Source organism: Raphanus sativus, chromosome 5, assembly GCF_000801105.2.
Source record: "Raphanus sativus cultivar WK10039 chromosome 5, ASM80110v3, whole genome shotgun sequence".
Lineage (NCBI taxonomy): Eukaryota > Viridiplantae > Streptophyta > Magnoliopsida > Brassicales > Brassicaceae > Raphanus > Raphanus sativus.
Genome location: NC_079515.1, coordinates 15,783,222 through 15,804,825, shown reverse-complemented (window position 1 = coordinate 15,804,825; position 21,604 = coordinate 15,783,222). Strand labels below are relative to the sequence as shown.

The window sequence follows — 21,604 nt, the reverse complement described above, 5'->3', positions numbered from 1 at the left end:
CAAGAATCACTCCTTCACTCTTTGACATTTTCAGATTAGGAATCATCGGAACAGAGGATGGTTTGCAACCAGACATTCCTGTTGATGAAAGTAAGTCCAATGCATACTTCCGCTGACAAAGAGAGATACCTTCAGACGTACGAGCAATTTCTAAGCCCAAAAAATACTTAAGAGCTCCAAGATCATGAAGCTTAAAACATCGTTGAAGATTTTCAGTAAGCTCAGAAGCAAGTTGAGGACTAGTACTGGCTATTGTATATCATCAACATATACTAATACCACCAAGAAATCATCACCCATTTGTTTGATAAACAACGTGTGATCTCCATGACCTTTGACAAATCCCATAGAAAAGAATGCTTGAGAAAGATTCTTAAACCACTGGCGAGAAGCCTGTTTAAGGCCATAGATAGACTTATGTAGCTTAAGAGCTGGACAAGGAGGTAGAGAGTCCCCCTTACTAGTATATTTCTCAGCATATCCTTCGGGTATTTGCATATAAATCTCTTCTTCCAGTTCACCATTGAGAAAGGCATTAGAGATATCAAGCTGTGTTAAAAACCATTGCTTTGAAGCTGCAACCTTTAACAACAGTTTGATAGTAGCCATTTTAGCAACTGGAGAAAACGTGTCATTATAATCCAACCCTTCCTTTTGAGTGTAACCCTTAGCCACCAATCTTGACTTTCTTCTCTCAAGAGTACCATTAGCATAAAACTTTAGAGAATGAAGCCAACGACATCCTACTGCTCGTTTTCCTGGAGGTAAGCTTGTCACAGAACAAGTATTCGTTGCTTCCATAGCATCAAGCTCTACATCAACAGACGCACACCATTCTTTGGATTTACGAGCTTCAGCATAAGAGGATGGAATAGGGATACTAGTAATATGATTTATGAAAGAGAGATATGAGGGTGCAAGCTTTGAGTAAGAAAGAGAGTCTGAAATGGGATAAAGGGATGTTGAATTCAAAGCAGTGCACTCAAAATCTTGTAAATAAGAAGGTGGTTTTCTTATGCGAGTAGAAGAAATTTCTGAGGAAGAAGGAATGGTTTGTGTTTTAGAATGAGGAGGGATACCTGAGGGTGGAGAATGGTGTGATGTGAGACTGTCAATAGGAAACGCAGGATGATCTTGAGGTGTCTTCTTCAGAGGAAAGATATCTTCATGAAAAAGAACATTCCGAGATAGAAAAATCATGTTGCTTTCCAAGTCCAACAACTTGTAACCCTTAACTCCAGGAGGATAACCCAAGAAAACACAAGCCTTTGAGCGAGGTTGAAACTTATGTCTCTGCTTTGGAGAGGATGAAGCGTAACACAGACATCCAAACGTACGGAGTTGAGAATAAACTGGTGCTTTACCAGTCAAGATCTCGTACGGTGTCTTGTTAGAAAGGAGTTCAGATGGTGTTCTGTTGATGAGGAAGACCGCAGTGAGCACACAGTCACCCCAATAACAGAGTTCAACATTAGACTGAAACACCAAGGCTCTAGCAACATTGAGAATATGTTGGTGCTTGCGTTCAACCACTGAGTTTTGCTCTGGGGTGTCTGGACATGAGTGATAAGCCATGATACCCTTCTTCTGATATAGTTGAGTAAACTGTAGTTCTGGAGCATTATCAGAGCGTACAGATTTGACCTTAGTGTTGTATAAGTTTTCAACTTGTTCAATGAAAGAAGGAAAGACTGTGAGAACTTCATTCTTTGTACGAAGAAGAAAGATCCAGGTAGCTCGAGAATGGTCATTAACAACTGTTAAGAAATATCTGTATCCATCAATCGTTTCAACAGCAAAAGGACCCCAAGTATCAATATGTAACAACTCAAGATTCGTGTTACAAATATTATTGGGAGAAGAATAAGAAAGCTTCCTCTGCTTTGCCAAATGACAAGTATGACAATAAGCAGAGTCTTTATTCTTGTGTTTTGTTGTTCCTAAAGCATCAAAGATTACGTCCAGTCTTGAATATGAAGGATGACCAAGACGCTTGTGCCACACCCCAACATCTACAACCGAGTTCACTGAAGCTTGTATACTCTGCGTATCCAAGACATATAGATTCCCAATACGTCTACCCTGACCAATCGTCAACGCCCTGGTAGGATCCTGGATCAGACAAGTAAAGGGATCAAATATAACGTGAGACTTCAGATCACTCATCAATGAACTGATGCTTAGGAGATTCAATCGGAATTCCGGTATATACAACACATTGTGAAGACAAATGTGTGTATTAAGCTGAACCTTGCCAACACCACTGATCTTAATAGTAGATCCAGTTGGTAAGTTCAGATAACTCTCAACTGATGTATCAAGAGAGATAAACAGTTGTTTCTCATGAGTGACATGGTGTGTAGCACCAGAGTCAATCACCCATGTTTGAGAAGACAAGTTATGCTGTGAAACCATCAAGATACCAATAAAGCAATATGTTGATGGTGAGAAAGAGATACCAGAGTTAGAAGTACTCGCTTCCATAGTACCCGTTGCAGGTGAGGACTGCAACTGAGAAGTGAAGAGAGCAATAAACTGTTGTATCTGGTCCTTTGAGAGACTACCAAGCATGTTGTCGATGTTCACATTCTTCTGCTCAGTAGGTGCAGTGATCTGAGCAGTAATCTTTGGAGTAGCATTGGATTTATCCTGAGGTTTGAACTTAGAGACAAAGCCTGGAGGGAATCCATGCTTCTTGTAACAACGATCAGCAATATGTCCAGGACGTTTGCAGAAAAAACATATAGGTCGTCCTTTGTTTGGACCATTCTGAACGTAACAGATAGCCTGCTCAGTCGCTGGAGGAGTTTCAGAGACTTGAAACGCGGATGGAGAAGGAGTAACCTTAGAGAATTCCTTCTGACTATCATCCTGATCCAATATGTTATACACTTCCACCAGTGACGGCAAGACTTTCTTCATGATGATTTGACGACGAATGATTGTGTAAGACTCATTAAGCCCTGCCAAAAACTTAACAATCTTTCCACGCTCAATTTTCAACTGATGTTTAACAGCATTACCACATATACAAGGAAGTTCAGGTTCATCAGAATTCTCAAGACTATCCCATAGAGTTTTAAGAGTCGTGAAATATTCTGAGAGAGACATTGAACCTTGACGGAGATCTTGTATCTGTTGAGTGAGATTAAACGTCCTTGGCAGATTCGTCATGTGAAAACGACCTTGAAGGTCACGCCATATGTCAAATGCATCGTTTAAGCTTAAGATACTGCGATAGATCTGGCTTGAGACGGAGTTCAACAACCACGATTTCACCATACTATTGCATCGAGACCAAACGCGAAAGCTAGGATGAGATTCTTCGGGACGAGTAAGAGTACCATCAACAAATCCTATTTTGTTTTTAGCATCTAAAGCAATCTTCATAGCAGCACTCCAATCATCGTAGTTAGATCCATCAAGTTGAATGGATACGAGTTGTAAACCTGGATGATCGGAGTTAGTCAAGTACAGAGGGGACTGAGTCAGATCGGTGAGATTCGCCATGGAGAACGCTTGCGATGTATCGATTGGTGTAGAAACAGCAACCGGAGAGGTTCGCAGAGGAGAGCGAGGCACGGCAGTCGATCTGGATGAGATTCGAGTCGAACGACGAGGAAGTTTCTTAATGGACACCATCGGAGCTCAAATTTCGACGATCGGAGTCGAGATCGAGCTGAGAAGAGTAATAACGAAGCGGAATCAAGCGATAACAGAGCTTTGTGATGGCTCTGATACCGTATTGAGATCAAAGAGAGAGAGAGAGAGAGATGAAGAAGAAGAAGAAGTTTGTTATGAAAAAGTATATTTCCATTTCTGATCTTACCGTTTACAAGCTAAAGATATTATATACAAAACATATTTACTAAACCGAAATAGATACACTGAACCAGCGAAAGGAAACTAATTCAGCTAACCCAATTTATCCGGTTTACTTCAATAGTCTCCAAAGAGAAAAAAGAAACTCGTCTAGCGAAGAGAAGAGTTAATCACATGGATTGAATATTTTACAAAAACAAAAAAAACAGAAGTCTCATCTCCTTCTCCGTAAAAGATGGTAGTGAGAGAACGGAGAAGAGGAGATTACAAAAGTAATCTGGAGAAGACAATGTAGCATTGAAACTCGATAAAAGAAGTGAAGTTCAAAAGAATAAATAAAAAAGGCATAGTTTCGCAGAGGCCTCGGCAAAAGAACTGAAACCGAAGAACTGAATCGAAATCGACCCAAAATATTTGAATTGGAATCGAACCGAGAACCTTAAATACCCAAATGATTTTTATATTTCTATATCCAAAATAACCGAACCAAATCAAACCGGAACCGAATCGAGAACCGAATGGATACCTGAATATATAAAAGTATAAATTATATATACATATAACATAACTACAAAATTCATTAAGTTTCCCTATATGTTAATGCTTTTGCTTCTTTTTTGTTTTTTCTTTCCAATCTGCCTCCCACATGCATTATCGTAAATATTATATCAACAATTCAAGATACACATACACACATATTTTATGTATACATATACTCGTTAAGAAAATGAGTACTTTATCTTAAAAGATAGAAGCTTCGTATCTGTTGGAGATTTTTTATTTGGAGAATATAGTTTCGGGGGAGAATATAGGAAAAATATATTTCCAGGACGATTACAAGAAGATATACAAAATCATATGAAAGTTTCAGGTAAGTACATCTCTTTCAGAGAAAAGTACTGATATTATATAGAATTTTAACCAAATGGTGGTAATTTGGTAGTAAAAGGAGAATTTGAGGCAAAATATAAGTCTGTCGATTATGAGTCTGTTTTATTGATAGAAAGATGTTTATCAAGTTTAAATTGTAATGGACCAGCGAATAATACTCGAGTGAAGCCTGATGATAAATGACATTTATAAAGTTAATCATTTCTTACTCAATTACTCTCGTTCATAACTGTCGCCATACATAATAACGTCAACAGAAGTGGTTCCACATTTTGTGCCGATTATGATCTCGATTGATACAGCTGATGAAGAAGAAGCATGCTGTAGAAGTTGTATGCTCTTATTAAAATTTTTAATAAGATGATTGGTAAAGCAGTAGCAGTACATAATTTTAATTTTTTTATAAAAGTTAGTATATAATATATTTATTTTAAAATAATATATATTAAATTATAATATACATATATATTAAATTATAATATATATATTAAATTATAATATATATACTAATAATATATTTGTTAATTAAAATAATGAATCTTAAATTATAACATAAGTTAAATTAAATTTTAAATATGAAATATTATTATTTAAACAATAAATGTAATTGTTTTTTAAAATATAAATTTATTTTTGGATATAAAATAATTTTGAATATTATTAAATAAAAAAAATAAAATATAAATTTATTTTAAGATATAAAATAATTTGAATATTATCAAAAAAACAAATAAATTATCATTATATATCTATATATATCTTTTTATTTTATATATTAATATATAAAAGAGGTATAATTAAGTTATTTTATTTACTAATTTCAAAAATTATGTTTATATCGAAAATTTTATTTTAAAAACCTAAAATTTACAATTAAAATATATATATTTTAAAACATATTATTTCGCATTTAAAATATAATATAATTATATAAATTATATTATATTTTAAATGTGAAATATTATTTTTAGAAAAACAATCATATTGTAAATTTATTTAGAAATCAAAATTTTATTTTCTGGATATAAAGATAATTTATGATATTATTAAATCAAATAAATAAACTAATTATATTTTTTAAAAATTTATAAATTGTAAATGCAAATGCTTTTCCAAAAGTTTCATATGAGATCATTTGTTATAGAGTATTTGGAGAGTATTAGCATTTTATAAATGTTTTTCTAAATATTTTTTTAACAAATGTTGATAGGATAATGTAGAGCATAATGCTAATATTAATGCTCTACCAATCAAGGCCTATAATTTTTAAAGGTAGAAAGAAATGTATGAATAGTTTTATTTTAGTAAGTGGATCTAGTGGCAAAAAAAGTAATATTCCAAATAGTTGTAGGAGCAAATAATACGAACTAGATCTTGATCCGTGCGACCGCACGGGTATTAATTTTCAGTTTTAGTTTTTATTTATTTATACTAAATAGTATATTTATAATATTTGATCATTTTATATTGACTAAGCTAGGGATGCGTATTTAGGTATCCACTCGAATTCGGTTAAAATCTATTCGGGTTTGAGATTTTTGAGTTTAAAAACTCTAGCTCTATTCGGGTATTTATAAGCTTTGGTTCCGATTTGATTTGGATCTTTGCGGGTTTGATAACCCGTTTAAACTATTTTTAAATTTATATATATTTAAATATCGTTAAATCTAAAAAATATATATAACATGTAAATTTGAGTAATGTAAGCTAAAGTACGTAAATTAAAAATTAAAATAGGTTTAACTTGAATATTTGGATGAAGAATAAATATATATTTTAAGTTTTTTTGGTGTTTTGATTATTGTTTATCTACTTTAGATGTTTACTTTTGACTATTTTTATATTTCAAATATTTTAAACAACTTAAAATAGCTTATATTTTGGATATTAACTCGAAAAATAGCTAACATATTGAAGTATATAAATATGATTTAAATACATTCGAATATCCGAAATATTTCGTCCGGATAAGGTTTAGTTATGGTTCTCTAAATACCAAAATGGTAAATCTGTTTGGATATTATCTAGTTTCGGTTCAAATTTGGTAATATTATTTTTGTTTAGATTTGTTCAATGAAGAGTTGATATTATAATTTCCATGAATTGTTTGTCCAATAAAAATATTTTTTTTTTTGAATTTGACACTGATTTAATTGAGAAGTTAATGAAATGTATTTAATTCAAATTTAATTTTAAAAAACACATTAATGTAAGTGGAAAAGACAAAACATTAAAATATGAAGTATTATTTAATTGTGTATTTAATTCAAATTTAATTTTGGAAAACACATTAATCAAAGTGGAAAAGACAGTATTAAAATAGGAAATAATATTTAATGTCAGTGGCATGGCAGTGTAAATAAAACTGAAAACTAAGGGTTATTTTATATGGGTACTTCTCTTTTAATAATATAGATGATCCTGAATTAATGATGAGTTGATTATGAAATCAGACATTTTTTTCTTTTTTTTTGCATCATTATACACATGCCACTTGAGACACACTTCTTTCCTCTTCCCCCAATGTGTTTATACCACTATACCCTTGCGCTCTAGTTAAACTGAGGAATAGATGAATTTGTTATATTAATATAATAAGAGTGTGTGGGAACCAAAGAGGGGGACGTGTTTCCAAAAAGTGGCGTGTTTCCTTTGGTTTGGGAGACATACTATTTATCCTACCAAACGTTTTTATTTGTTTTCCTTAAAATTTAGTATATATAAAATAAATAATTTCATAACTGATTGTAGTTTTTTTTTTCTCTACATTTTAAGATCCACTAACATATATATATATATTTTGCATATTTTAAAAGATTATATAAAATGTGTGGACATGAAAAATGTGGATAGAAAATATGTTCATGTACAAAAAAATAAATGAATAGAAAAAATAAAAAAAGATGTCCACACCGGAGCTCAGATCTGCTGGCCAACCTGTCGTCTGTACTCGGACCTGCTTGCCGTCTCGTCGTTCCCTCCAGACCAGAGCTCTCGGATATGCTCGTTATCTCTTCTGTTCACAGAATCTCAGATATTTGAAAAGAAAATGAGCACCACAGAGATAACAGAGAGTCATATTTTCTTTTTTTCGGTATTATTAAATCACTTTCTCACCCATGTATTTGTTAGCTAATTTTTTGTTTTATAACAAACATTTATCTCTTTTTCGGGTGCAGTGAATTATAATTTCTTTTTCTTTACATTTTAACATCCATTCTGATATATTTTATATAATTTGTAAAAAAGATGCACACTTGAGTTTTAGACATAGAATGAATACACACTTGAGTCTTAGACATAGAATGACTAGTATTGTGAATATGAATGGATGTGGATATCGATCTGTGGACAGTAGACCAAACATACCAAACTAAAAGTTTGAACCCTTGGAATTGCAACCCACAATTGACTAAATTAACCAAACTTTTTTTTGAGCAAAAACTAACCAAACTAAACCAAGCAATAACTAACACAATTTGAAACTAAACAAACCCAAATCTCCAATAACGAACACATTCCTTGAATCTTAAAGATTCAAAAGACAATATGTCTATGAGTTACCGTAAGCGAGTCTCTTTGATATGCATATGTGTGTACATGCTTGTGGATGCTGAAAATGGTTATCATTTGTGGATGTGGACGAAAGTTCGCCATTGCCATTTGTGGATGTGGATGACTGATGGAATATCAAGAAACTATAATCTTCTAGTTAAGAATTGATATATCCAACTAACTGATGGTCCACAAACTGCTTCATTGAGTCAAAACATATCCTAAATCCAATCAACCAAAAAAAATTTCAATAAACAGATGAGGCCAATTTTATTAATCATGAAGAAGCGTTTATAGTCACAAACAAGAGTTTACATCATCCATAAAATCTCTAATAAACACACCACAAAACATAATCACAAAATATAATAGACAGGAGAGCTTGTCGTCGTCTTTTCTACTACGGAGGTCGGACCTGTTCGTCGTCACGTCCTCTCCAAACCGGAGCTCGGACCTGCTTGCCGTCGCATCATCCTCTCCAGACCGGAGCTCTCGGATTTGCTCGTCATCTCTCCCGTTCACAAAATTACAGCTTAAAACAAGAAAAATATAAAAGGTTAGAGATTTCGAAATTCCTTGAAAGTCAAAAAAAAAATTAAGGAATTCAAAATACAAACCTCCAATGTCGATCTGCGGTGAAGAAAGAACTAGGGTTAGTAAACGAAAGATTAAATTTGGGAAAGTAGATTTGACTTTCAAAAAATGGAGTCGGAGAGAGAATATAAGTTGTTTTTCGAAAACACAAAAAAAAAGAGTTGATATATCAATTTTTTTTAACTATGACGAAAGTGACAGCTTAGTTAGGAGTAACTATAGTTTGAATATGGTGTAGTTAGTTTGAGGACAAGAAAAACATTGAACAAGAAGAAAGTGTTGGCAACAAGTGTCTTTTTATGCAATTTCAAAGACAAAAAGTGTGTTAGAGAGTAAAAAAATCATTAATGATATTGATTATTAAGCAAACACCCTGTGGTTGAAATGCAGCAACCAATTAAAAATTATAATTCATTTTTAAAAAACCAAATCAGATCATCTTATCGATCAATACAATTTATTAAATCGTTATGGTAACTGGATGTACTACAAAAGTACAAAGTATTCCTCAATTTTAGTAGATATTATGTCTATCTGTATTTTATGTATAGTCACTATTTAATTTGTGTTCTCGTCTTATAAAACGAAATGTTCGTCCGTCGAACACATTTGTTTGGATTGTTGTTCTGTATCATTCGTACCCAATAATTTACTATTTTTTTTAATATAAATCATTATTCCATATTTCCCATTAATTTTAAAAGAAAACAAAGACATTGATGATCTTCATGCTGAATGTTTCGGATTTTTTTTCTCATTATACATCATCTGAAATACAAATTTTTAGCACTGTTTGAATGCAATAAAATTCGCAAATATACAGTAATATCTTTTTTTTGTTGTCAAAATACAGTAATATCTATATGATTTTGTTTTCGACACTAAACCTAAGATCTAATTCTATTATTTTACTAGAACAAAAGTAAAGAAAAGCAAAGATAATGTAAGGAAAGAGACGATGGAGAATAAAGTGGAGATTGGAAATGTGAACCCATTCGTTGTTGGCAGTGAGTGAGATGGAACATCACATGCACTTATGCTCTCTTTTGTCCCTTTCCTCTTGGAGCTTTCACTTCTCAAAAATCTTCTTCTCTGTTTTTCCTTGCGAGTCTAAGCCAACCCCACTTCGTATTAACTCTTAAACTCCTTTTTCATCAAAATCACGACTTATAAGTGATAACTAGATTTTGACCCGCCCTTTTGAAGCGCGGAATATTTTACGATAAAAAATTTCACTAATAATTTAACAAATATTTTGGTTATTTTTAAAGAGTGTGTATTTAAAATATTTTTGCATTTAAATCAGTATTTTTAAATTCAATCTCTGACAATTCAATTTATGTTTTTAAAATATTCATATTAAAAATCACTAAAATCCGAGACTAACCGATTGAACTGATGGATGACCGATATGTAATCTAATTGGATTTAAATTGTAATAGTTTCATAATTTGCAATTTTATAATCGAAATTTTAAAGTTCACTATTTTGCAATTTATGAAATTATGACATTTCTACAAAATTTTAAAGAGAAAATGATAGATATAAAATAACTAAGATTAATTATTGTATTATTTGGAAACATTGATAATAGTATAAAAATATATTGTTTGGAAACATTGATAGTAGTATAAAGAAATAATTATTTTGTTTGGAAACATAGATAGTAGTATAAAGAAAGGAATATTAGTGACTTAATATATGTTTAATTATAAAGTATAAAGGTGTATTTAATTTAAAAACTTACAAAATAAATGTTAGGTCCAACAAAATGTTTCTGTTTTAATAAGATAAATAGATATGCTAATTTGATCTACCATGCCTATATCTCAACTATGCTTGGACAATAGTGGCAATTTCCAAAAATTATCGTAGTCACCAAGACCGGATTTCGTGACGTCAATCAATATGAAAAAAGTTCCTAATTGTTTTGAAATTAGTTATTTAAATTTAAAAGATTATATTTGTTTTCTTACCATTAGATTGTGTATTGCTGTCATTGTTGAATCTATCTTATTAAAACAGAAACATTCTATTAGACCTAATATTTATTTTGTAAGTTTTTAAATTAAATACATCTTATACTTTATAGTTAAACATACATTAAATCACTTTATGTTCCTTTCTTTATACTACTATCCATGTTTCCAAACAATATACTTATTTCTTTATACTAATATCAATGTTTCCAAACAATATATTTATTTCTTTATACTACTATCAATGTTTCCAAACAATATATTTTTATACTACTATCAATGTTTCCAAATAATACAATAATTAATCTTAGTTATTTTATATCTATCATTTTCTCTTTAAAATTTTCTAGAAACGTCATAATTTTAAAGTTCACTATCATAAATTGCAAAATAGTGAACTTTAAAATTTCGATTATAAGATTACAAATTATGAAGCTATTACAATTTAAATCCAATTAGATTACATATCGGTCATCCATCAGTTCAATCGGTTAGTCTCGGATTTTAGTGATTTTTTAATATGAATATTTTAAAAACATAAATTGAATTGTCAGATCTCCGGATTAACCGGTATAATCACAATCGGGTTGAATTTAAAAATACTGATTTAAATGCAAAAATATTTTAAATACACACTCTTTAAAATTTACCAAAATATTTGTTAAATTATTAGTGAAATTTTTCATCGTAAAATATTCCGCGCTTCAAAAGCGCGGGTCAAAATCTAGTGTATTATTATCTCTAAAACATCCTCAAAATATCGTAAGCAATCTCTTGAATTATTACGACCATCTCAAAAGTTGCAACTAGTACTGTTTTTGGGGAAGTATTATATAATATTCAAACCGACGCGTATAAACTATAGTGAGTCTGTATGATAGGTGCGTATAGTATATGATAGTTGGGGTTTGTATAAATTAAAACGAGTTGGAAGTGGGATTTATAGGGTGATGTGGGTCTAGGGATTCACCCCAATTCCACAATATGCAAAAGAATATCACTTATCGTAATGAGTGATGTTCCTCGATCCCTCTGAAAGATTCACCTGTTACATTCTCCTTTATTGTCTCTATCTTTTTCTTCTTGCATTTTTCAATATAAATATATACACTTCAGTTTAATGTAAGTTAATCGATTAGGGATCTAGATTTGGTTTGCCAACTTGACCCGCCTTCTTAAGCTAAATTTAGGGCTGGGCAGGAGACAGCATTTCCGTAAATTTGAAATATTGTATGTTTGCTCTGATTCGTACAAAATATTAAACATTTTTTTCTGTTTCATCCTTCTGAATAGTGTTAGTAGTTCATATGTTTTCAAAATTAATACATGTAACCAAATTATTTTTATTAATTTTATCGTTAAACCACCACTCATATTTAAGCATGCGTACTGTTTTTGGTCAAGAAAATACATATTTTAATAAGTTACAAAAAAATAAATATTTTAATATGCTAATACGTATTGTTGGAAGAAAAAAAATAACAAAACAAAAGGCCAACAAACAAAAATTCAAGTACGTAAGTATTTAGAAGTTTAGTTTTGTTAAGACTAAACTGAATTTTCATCATCTATCCAATCTTGAGAAAAAATGATTTTTTTTGGTGGTTTTCAATTCAAATTAGGAAAAACAAGAGGACTTAAAAGATTTTCCAAGAAGATTAATGTATATTGAACTCATCGAAACATTGAAGCTTTATTTTTGCTTGTGTTTGCAATTTATTTTCTGTTATTATTTTCTTATGATCGGATTTGATTTGGTATTCAAACTCTAAAGTCTAAGAACATTTCCAATGCAATTTTTCTATATTTTTAAAAAATAAAGTAATTCTATTATACTGTAATTTTTACTACAATAGTATGTCTCTGTAATAAAATTATTTTATTTCATAGGAAAGTATAGAAAAAAAATACTACCTTCTTTAGAAAATCGTATTTGAAAAATACTATATTCTTTAGAAAATCGTATTCACGACTCAACAATAAGGCAATACAACCCATCAAACAATTGGAACACAAAGGTGGAGACCATAGAATTTCCAAAGACGATGTTGCAATCCAGATTCGGGAGGCTCCGTTAGAACGGATGGCTGACAAACAGGTATAACTATTTCTATTTGCAAAAGGATTAAGAATTTTTAATACTTTTTAGTTGCTTACATTGATTCTGGATTGAAGTAGTTTTTTCCTCCCAAGGACTGACATATTTTACACGATGTCAAGTAGAATTGTTTCCAATTACCAAAAAAACGTAGAATTGTTTTCTTATTAATTTTATTATTAATTTACATGAATATCTTAAAATTATTGTCGTCATTGAATCTACACAATTAATTGATGGTATTTGAAATTTTGAATTTAAATATATATATATATAATAAGTGTAATAAGTGTAAACGTCCAGTAAATATTTAATTACCGTTTTTAAATAAAAATGTTTGAGATTATTCCTATGGGATTTGATTGCAAAAGAATAAAAATATAATTTATGTAAACTAATAGAGGTAATTTATAAAAAGAAAATGTAATATTTTGTAAGTAAAGTTGTTTTTATGTTAATTAGGGACACGAGTTATAGATAATAGGCTGAATGAATTATTTATTAGATGTATATAAGGTATTTATACAATACATATAAGTAGGGTAAACTGTAGAATTAAGTATTTACATAGAAGTCTTTAATGTTTAAAGTATTTTCTTAACACGCCCCCTCAAGATGGTGGAACCTTGGTGACACCAATCTTGTCTCATAAGATCTGAAATTGTGTCCGTGAAAGTGGTTTTGTTAACCCATCTGCAAGCTGATCATGTGTTGAAACATATTTTACCCGAAGAGCATGGTTCTGAATCTGTCTTCGAACAAAGTGATAGTCAAGCGCAATATGTTTCATAAAGAGTGGAAGACAAGATTAGCACAGAGGTACGTAGCACCAATGTTGTCGCAGTAAACTCTAGGTGTGGACGGGAGAACGACACTAAGTTCTGTTATGAGAGAGAAAATTCATCTGATTTCAGCTGCAATATTAGCTACAGCGTGATACTCAGCCACAGTGGAAGATCGAGCGACACCATTCTGTTTCTTCGGGGTCCAAGAGAGAGGATGAGTGCCTAAGTAGACAATGTAGCCATTTGTGGAGACATAGTCATCACTATCGCCAGCCCAGTCAGCATTAAAGAATGCATGAAAAAGAGGAGCAGTCTGTTTCCGTAGATAAATTCCATGGCTAAGGGTGCCATAAAGATATCGCAAGACTCGCTTAACAGCATTCCAATGGTCAACAGTAGGACGATGCATAAACTGTGAGAGAAAATTTACCGCGTATGAAACGTCAGGTCTAGTAGAGCTAGATATTGGAGACTACCAACAACTCGTCTATATTCCGCTGGATCAGATAAAGGAGGACCCAAATTCAATGTGAGTTTCGGTGAGGCTGCAAGTGGAGTCGCAACTGGTTTCGAATGTCTCCATTAAGCCGGACCGGCGACGAATAATAAATAGGTACGTACCCCCACCCCAGGCAGAGTTAGTGAGCCGTGTAATAGGCGACCATTTCGCGCGGTTCGGGGGGCACTTGAGTAAGCCGCCGGCGCCCGACTGCGTCTTGACCCCTATCCAATTTTTGGGCCAATTCCCCCTCGCTATTGGGTTAGCCATTTTCGTTATAACTTTCCGAGTCCGAGGGACTATTGCTGTAGAATTTATTAATAGCATTCAAGGTTAACCATTCCTCTCCTTTCAGTCGAGACTTCTCCTGGTGGACCTTACAGTCGAGTCACTTTGTACCTCTTCTCAAATTAGGAAAATACGAAGTTCGAGGAACGCCTTTCGTTCTCTTTTTTTCTTGGTCGGCAGGGTCAGGGCCTTTCTCGCTGGGCGAGCGCATCCGATTCAAAAGTCCTTTCCTAAACCACTTCCCGTTCAGTTGCTGAAAAAGAAATGGGGATAAGCTTTCTAAATGAGATTGAGTTGATTGACCGACGAGCTACGCCCGGAACTGGCCGAATCTTCCAGCATGTCCGAAGTATACGTAAACCACTGAGAAGAGGCCTCAGTTTGGTGATTCACTACCTCCCCAGACGAACCGGAAAAAAAATACCATAAAAAGGGCTCCAACAGGGGCAAAGCCTGACCACCCAGTAGGTGGATGACTTCGATCCGTAGTAAAGAGATTACTACGGCGATGAAAAAGACCAAGAAGATTAAGACTCCTGCCATTAAGCGCTTCTAGCACCGGTAGCGCCTGTTGCCTAGCTAGTAGCTCTCTTGGTTTGGCATTAGCAGCCGTTCGGAATCGTAGAAGGAAGACTCTATCCCGCCGCGGTCAAATACCCCCGGCAATCTCCGGAATGCTAGCTGGTACTTAACCTCATACTATTATTAGTAGGCTTCTAGAGAAGCCAACTCCTTTCTAGCATACCTGTCCGTTGCAGCAAATCAGTAATATACTTCCGCTGCATCATATGCAGTCCATGAGGTGTGCGTATGGTTTCAATACCGAGGAAATAGCCAAGATCCCCAAGATCTTTAATCGAGAATTTCGCAGCCAGAGCATCAATGACCTGTTGAACCATCGCAAAACATGTGCCAGTAACAAGTATGTTATCGACATAGACTAGCAGGTACACAAACTTGTTCTCATGTCGCAAAATAAAGAGCGATGTATCAGAAACAGAGTTGTAGAAGCCTGCGTGAAGTAGGAAGTTCTTGAGTTCAGAGTACCATACCTGGGGAGCCTGTTTTAGACCATAAATTGATGTGCGCAACTTACAAACATGAGTAGGACGATCGGCATTGTGGAAACCCGGCGGTTGACACATGAAGATTTCATCATCAAGATGTCCTTGTAGAAAGGAGGTTTTGACATCAATTTGTCTCACCGGCCAGTCCATGTTAACAGCAAGACCCAGAATTATGCGAATTGTCATTGACTTAATAACCGGGCTGAAAGTGTCGTTGTAGTCGACCCCATGCTGTTGATGAAAGCCTTTCGCAACTATCTTTGCTTTGTAGCGATCAATGCTGCCATCAGGATTATATTTAATCGTAAACACCCACATGCATCCAACAATATTCATGTGTCGAGTTGCTTCAACAAGATCCCATGTGTGATTTTCATTTGTGGAGTTAAACTTTGAAGCCATCGCTTTATGCCATCGCTCATGCTTAATAGCTTGTTGCCAAGTCGTGGGAATCCAGTGAGGATCAGACAGGAGTTGTACGTTAAGGTTGTACTTAGAACTAGGCTTTGTTATATTGTTCTTGGACCTGGTCATCATAGAGTGTCGAGCAGGAGCATGCTTAGTAGGCGCAACAACAGTAGGCGCAACAACAGTAGGTGCAACAACAGTTGGAGCAACAACAGTAGGCGCTGAAGGTTGTATCGGAGAAGCAATCTCAGCAGGTGGTGCCGGAGTTGCTGTTGCAGCAGGAGGCGCAGTTGCAGGTGGTTGAGATGCAGGCGCAGTTGCAGCAGGTTGAGATGCAGATCCTATTGCAGTAGGCTGAGACGTAGGTGCAGTTACAGTGGCTTATGTCGGAGCTACATGTGAAGTATCACACGCAGAAGTCTGGTCGTTCACTGCCGCTGGAGGAGATTGTATGAGTGATGGCGTAGGGATAACAATATAAGATTCAGGTGGGACAACGAGTTTCTAAGGTGAGGGTATGGGTGCGGGTTGAATTAGAGAGTGATAGGGAAAGACTGATTCATTAAAGAAAACGTGCCGAGAGATATAGACACGGCCTGAAACAGGTTCAAGACATTGATAGCCACTCTGAGTGAGAGAGTATCCAAGGAAAACACAAGGAAGGGAGCGGTTCTCAAATTTATTTGGGGCATAAGGACGTAACCAGGGAAAGCACAAGCAACCAAAGGTTTGAAGTTTATGGTAGTTTGGAGGTATCTGAAAGAGTTTTTGGAAAGGGGACTGATTGTGCAAGACTGGTGTGGGCATTCGGTTTATCAAGAAGACGGAGGTGGCAAAGGCTTGCAGCCAGAAAGTGAGAGGTAGGTTAGTGACTGAAAGAAGTGAAAGGCCAGTCTCGACAATGTGTCAATGTTTTCGTTCTGATTGACCATTTAGATCAGGAGTATGAGGTGGGATGGTAAGATGGCTGATGCCATAAGTCGCTAGATATGATCTCAAAGCAATAAATTCTCCCCCACTATCAGAGTGAAGTGTTTGAATTTTGGTTTGGAATCGATTTTCTACGAGAGGTTTAAAGGATAGGAAAATAGTTTTGACTTTAGATTTGGCAGTAGGGGGGTAAAGCCAAGTGTGTCGAGTGAAATGGTCTACCAGAATAAGATAGTATTTATAGTTTTTAGAGGATAAAACAGGAGATTGCCAGACATCACTAAAGACATATTGTAAGGGTTTTGTGGATCGAATTGTACTCTCATGAAAAGGAAGCTTATGAGTTTTATTAAGAAGGCAATCATTGCAAGGGAAAATATTCAAAGAAGGTTGAAAACAAGGCAAAGAAAACTGAGAAACAACTGTTTTGAGAATAGAAGAGGAAGGATGGCCAAGTCGCCTATGCCATTGATTAAGGGTAGCTTTTGTATCTGGGTAGGATGCATAGCTTGCGGTTGGGTTCAGAGATGACCATGGCCACTCATACAAATCATTCCTCGTGCGACCTTGAAGCAACCGGACCTCCAAGTTGAGATCCTTCACCTGAAAAGAAGCACTAAAAAAATCCACAGAAACTTGACTAGCATTGCATAGCCGATAAACTGAGATAAGGTTCTTATTAACATTCAGAACACACAAAATATCATTGAGTTTAAGTGACTTTGATGGCGTAGGAAAGTTACTAGAACCAGTATGTGTAATTGCAAGACCTGATCCATCGGCTATGTCAACCTCTTCACCACCATTGTAAGGCTGATGCAGGGCGAGATTGCAGAGATCGGAAGTCAGGTGATGTGTAGCTCCACTGTCGAGAATCCACTGATTCGGAGCATAGGCGGTGGCATGAGCAACATTAGATCGTGGTTGCCATGGAATCTGCGACGTCTGCTGTGAGAGAGACGCACCTTGTGTAGAAAGTTTAGAGCATCGGCGAGCACTATGTCCAAATACACCGCGCAGTTGGCATCGTCCCTGATAGCCACCACGTCCTGCTTTTGGAGTTGTCGGAGCCCGAAATTGCTGCTTCTGCTGCCATGTTTGGTTACTACGATAACCACCACGACGCGAGTTCTGATTGCGATTGTGCGCACTGCTATGTTGACCAGAGGAGCCACGTTGATGAGTTTAGTTGGCTGTGACTGGAACAAAGGAGACTGGCTGCTTCGAGTACTGCAGCTTCGTCTCATGATTAATGAGCTTCTCGTGAAGCTCTTTGAGAGAGGGTGGAATGTCCTGTCCAGCAACTTGATCAGCGATGATCTTGTAATCCTCATGAAGACCTTCAAGAAGTTGTTCGATCTGATCCTTAATGTCGACGGCTTTACCCAGTCAGGCGAGTTGATCGTATCTCGCCGTAAGGCCTTGATAGTACTCGTCAATAGACTTAGTACCCTTGACCCACTTTTTGATTTGCTGTCGCAGCTGTTTGATATGGCCTCGGGAAGGTTTCGCATAGGTCGACGAAAGCGTAGTCCAGATCTCGGCGGATGTGTTGGTTGTGGAGAACAAAGGCTGCAGCGTGGAGGTAATGGCGCCAAGGAGTGCGCTGTATATGAGACGATCTTGTCTCTTCCAGAGTGCATAAAGCGGATTTGCGGTGGTTTCTCTATCAGTAGTGATTGTCGCAGAGGGTATCTCGACCGAGCCATCAAGATAGCCTGCGAGATCATAGCCTTCGAAAAGAGCGTGGACCTGACAAGGTAGAGGTGGTCGAAGCCGTGATGGTTTCAGACATGGATGCTGAAAAGTTTGAAGGTCCAGACATTGTAAGGTTGAAGAAATTTTTTTAAAAAAAAATTAGAAAGGCTGCTTAGGTTAAGAGCCCTTGCTCTAATATCATATAGATAATAGGCTGAATGAATTTTTTATTAGATGTATAGAAAGTATTTATACAATATGTACAAGTAGGATAAACTGTAGAATTAAATATTTACATAGAGGTCCTTAATGTCAAAAGTATTTCCTTAACACAAGTTACTTTTCACTATAAATGTGATGCAGATAAATTTAGTTTGCCTAAAAAAATTTATGTTAAAGAGTGGTTATTGAAATTTGTTATAATTTAATAAAATATTAAGAGTATAAAATTTTTGTTAAGAAACCTGATATTTTTTCTTAAAAAATAAGATGTCAAATTGTTGTTTTATGATATATTTCGTAAATAAGTGTGTAAGGACCATTTTTAGTACAAAGGCATCTTGAACATCTCTGTACCAAATATTAACAAAATAATACTAGTACATAACATAAACCCTAGTGACATATATAAAAGTTAATGAATAGTGGCACAAGTAACAATATTACAAATAATATAAATTAACGAGCTTAAGAAAACATCTGTCAAGAATCTTTGTGCTTCAATCTTTGAAAGTAAGACGGTAATAATAGCTTCAGTGGCCAACAGCTCTTTGTCTGTACACTGCTGGTTTCATAAGGATTCTCTTTTTTAAGAAGTGAAGAAACAAAGAAAGAAAACAAAATCAAAAGAGCTTAATCAAGAAAGATATGTTTGGCAATTATGACCAAGAGAAGAAGATGCCTAGCATCAGCTCTCGCAATACCAATCCACTGGTCTCTCTCTCTCTCTCTCTCTCTCTCTCTCTCTCTCTCTCTCTCTCTCTCTCTCTCTCTCTCTCTCTCTCTCTCTTCTCTCTCTCTCTCTCTCTCTCTCTCTCTCTCTCTCTCTCTCTCTCTTATATATGTATATATATATTCCCCAAATAAATGAGTCATTTATCTTTTGTTTCCTAGCTTTTGGATCCGAATAATATCCATTTGTTCTCTTGCCTTTAGTTAACCACACGGTCTAAAATTCTCCCTCTCTTCTCAGGCGAGTATGCAGAGCAAGAACATGAGCGTGGCTCCGTCTCATCAGCAGCCGCAACAACAGCAAGCGCATCAACCGCAACCGCAACTTAAATGCCCTCGTTGCGATTCCTCTAACACAAAGTTCTGTTACTACAACAACTACAGCCTCTCTCAGCCGCGGCACTTTTGCAAGGCTTGCAAGAGGTATTGGACACGAGGAGGGACCCTCCGTAACGTTCCCGTAGGCGGTAGCTACCGGAAGAACAAACGTGTGAAGCGGAAAGCAACTGCAACCTCAACCGCTGCATCCACGGCCTCGAAGACTACTTCTTCATCCCCTAATAACCGTCATCATCAGATCTCACATTTCTCTTCCATGAATCATCATCCCATGTTCTATGGTTTATCAGATCATGTGAGTTGTAATAGTCTTCCAATGATTCCTAGCCGGTTCAGTGATTCTTCGAAGACTTCATCAAGTGGTTTAGAGAGCAAGTTTTTCTCATCTGGTTTTAGTGGCCTTAGTTCTCTTGGTCTAGGGCTACCTCATCATATGAGTCATGACCACACCATTAATGGTGGCTTCATCAACAACTCTACAGAAAACAAACCCTTCCTTCTCTCGGGTCTATTCGGGTCTTCGGTGTCTTTGTCTTCCTCTAGTCTCCTCCAGCATCCACACAAGCCCGTGAACAATGGTTGTGAGATGATGGGACAATCACATCTCCAAACCCTAGCATCACTTCAAGATTTGCATGTTAGGGAAAACAATGAAGATGTGAACAAAGAAGGGAAGCTTGATCAGATCTCCGGAAACATTAATGGATTCATGTCACCATCCTCTTTAGATCCTTCAAACTACAACAACATATGGAATAATGCAAGTGTTGTCAATGGAGCATGGCTTGATCCGACAAATAATAACGTTGGATCATCCCTTACCTCCTTGATATAAACCAAAACTTATTGGTTATAGGATCTATATAACTAGCTGGGGTTTTATCTTCATCACTTTTTTTCTTTGTGTTTTGAGATGTGAGAAGAAGCTTGGATCAGAGAGATAAAATCAGGGGATGTGTTGATGTTAGCCACTATAAACTCCCTCGGATCCTCTTCATCTCAACATCTTCCTTCACATTAAGTTGTTCAAGAAAAACAAAAGGGGGGCTCAAGATTGGTTCAAGGTTTACTATGTTAAGTTCACTCAAGGTAAATTATATGTGCACGTAAATAACATGGTCCTGACTTTCATCATCTTTATTTTAATCTATGTAATTCTAAGGTCCACCACATGGGTTGGTGTTTCTTTTCATTGGAATTAGAAGGGTAACTTGGGTTAAATTGAGTTTCTCATGGGGTCAGAGAACTCAATAGTTTTCACGTTTGATTTCTTTTTAGTTTCACATTTCTTCTTTGGTGTGGCTTTCATTGGGTATACAAACAGAGAGAGGAGTGTGGTTTTGCATTGTTATAACTTTGGTTATTCATGTATCAGTTATGTTATTACGGCTCTTTCGGATACATGTCTATGTATATTATGTAATTATATCTACATATAATCACGATGGATGTGGGACGAACGTACATGTGGATGACTTGATTAATTGTCCAAAAGGAAAGCGTCCTTTAGCTTATGAATATGAGAAACTTCGCAGAAACGACGTCAATGGATACAATTAGTATATATATGTATATACTAAGACCGACAAAGCGAACAAGCATTTTATTTATATAAGACATCCTGCTCGTAGTTATGTCATATTGATGATTTTGTCTATAGCATTTTGGCTACAACCTAGCCTACAACTCATGGTTCCATG

General features: G+C 35.3%; 1 protein-coding gene across 2 annotated transcripts; it reads left to right on the top strand.

The window, feature by feature from the left end:
• The first annotated feature begins 12,822 nt into the window (after positions 1 to 12,822).
• Positions 12,823 to 21,346, top strand: LOC108861675 (dof zinc finger protein DOF1.4). Of its 2 annotated transcripts, none has more exons than XM_057010513.1 (2): positions 12,823 to 12,939; positions 19,807 to 21,346. In XM_057010513.1, the coding sequence occupies exons 1-2, from the start codon at positions 12,925 to 12,927 to the stop codon at positions 20,737 to 20,739; spliced, it is 948 nt and encodes a 315-aa protein (XP_056866493.1). In that variant the 5' UTR covers positions 12,823 to 12,924; the 3' UTR covers positions 20,740 to 21,346. The 2 variants fall into 2 exon arrangements, with proteins under 2 accessions (XP_056866493.1, XP_018491104.1); XM_018635602.2 differs by lacking the exon at positions 12,823 to 12,939 and adding an exon at positions 19,336 to 19,547.
• Positions 21,347 to 21,604: the final 258 nt, after the last annotated feature.

What these genes read in the sequence shown, in the direction of transcription:
- LOC108861675 (XM_018635602.2), top strand. Translation starts at nt 19,482, where the DNA reads ATGTTTGGCAATTATGACCAAGAGAAGAAGATGCCTAGCATCAGCTCT. An exon ending in CTCGCAATACCAATCCACTG is followed by an intron (nt 19,548 to 19,806) that starts GTCTCTCTCTCT and finishes CTCTCTTCTCAG; the next exon opens with GCGAGTATGCAGAGCAAGAA.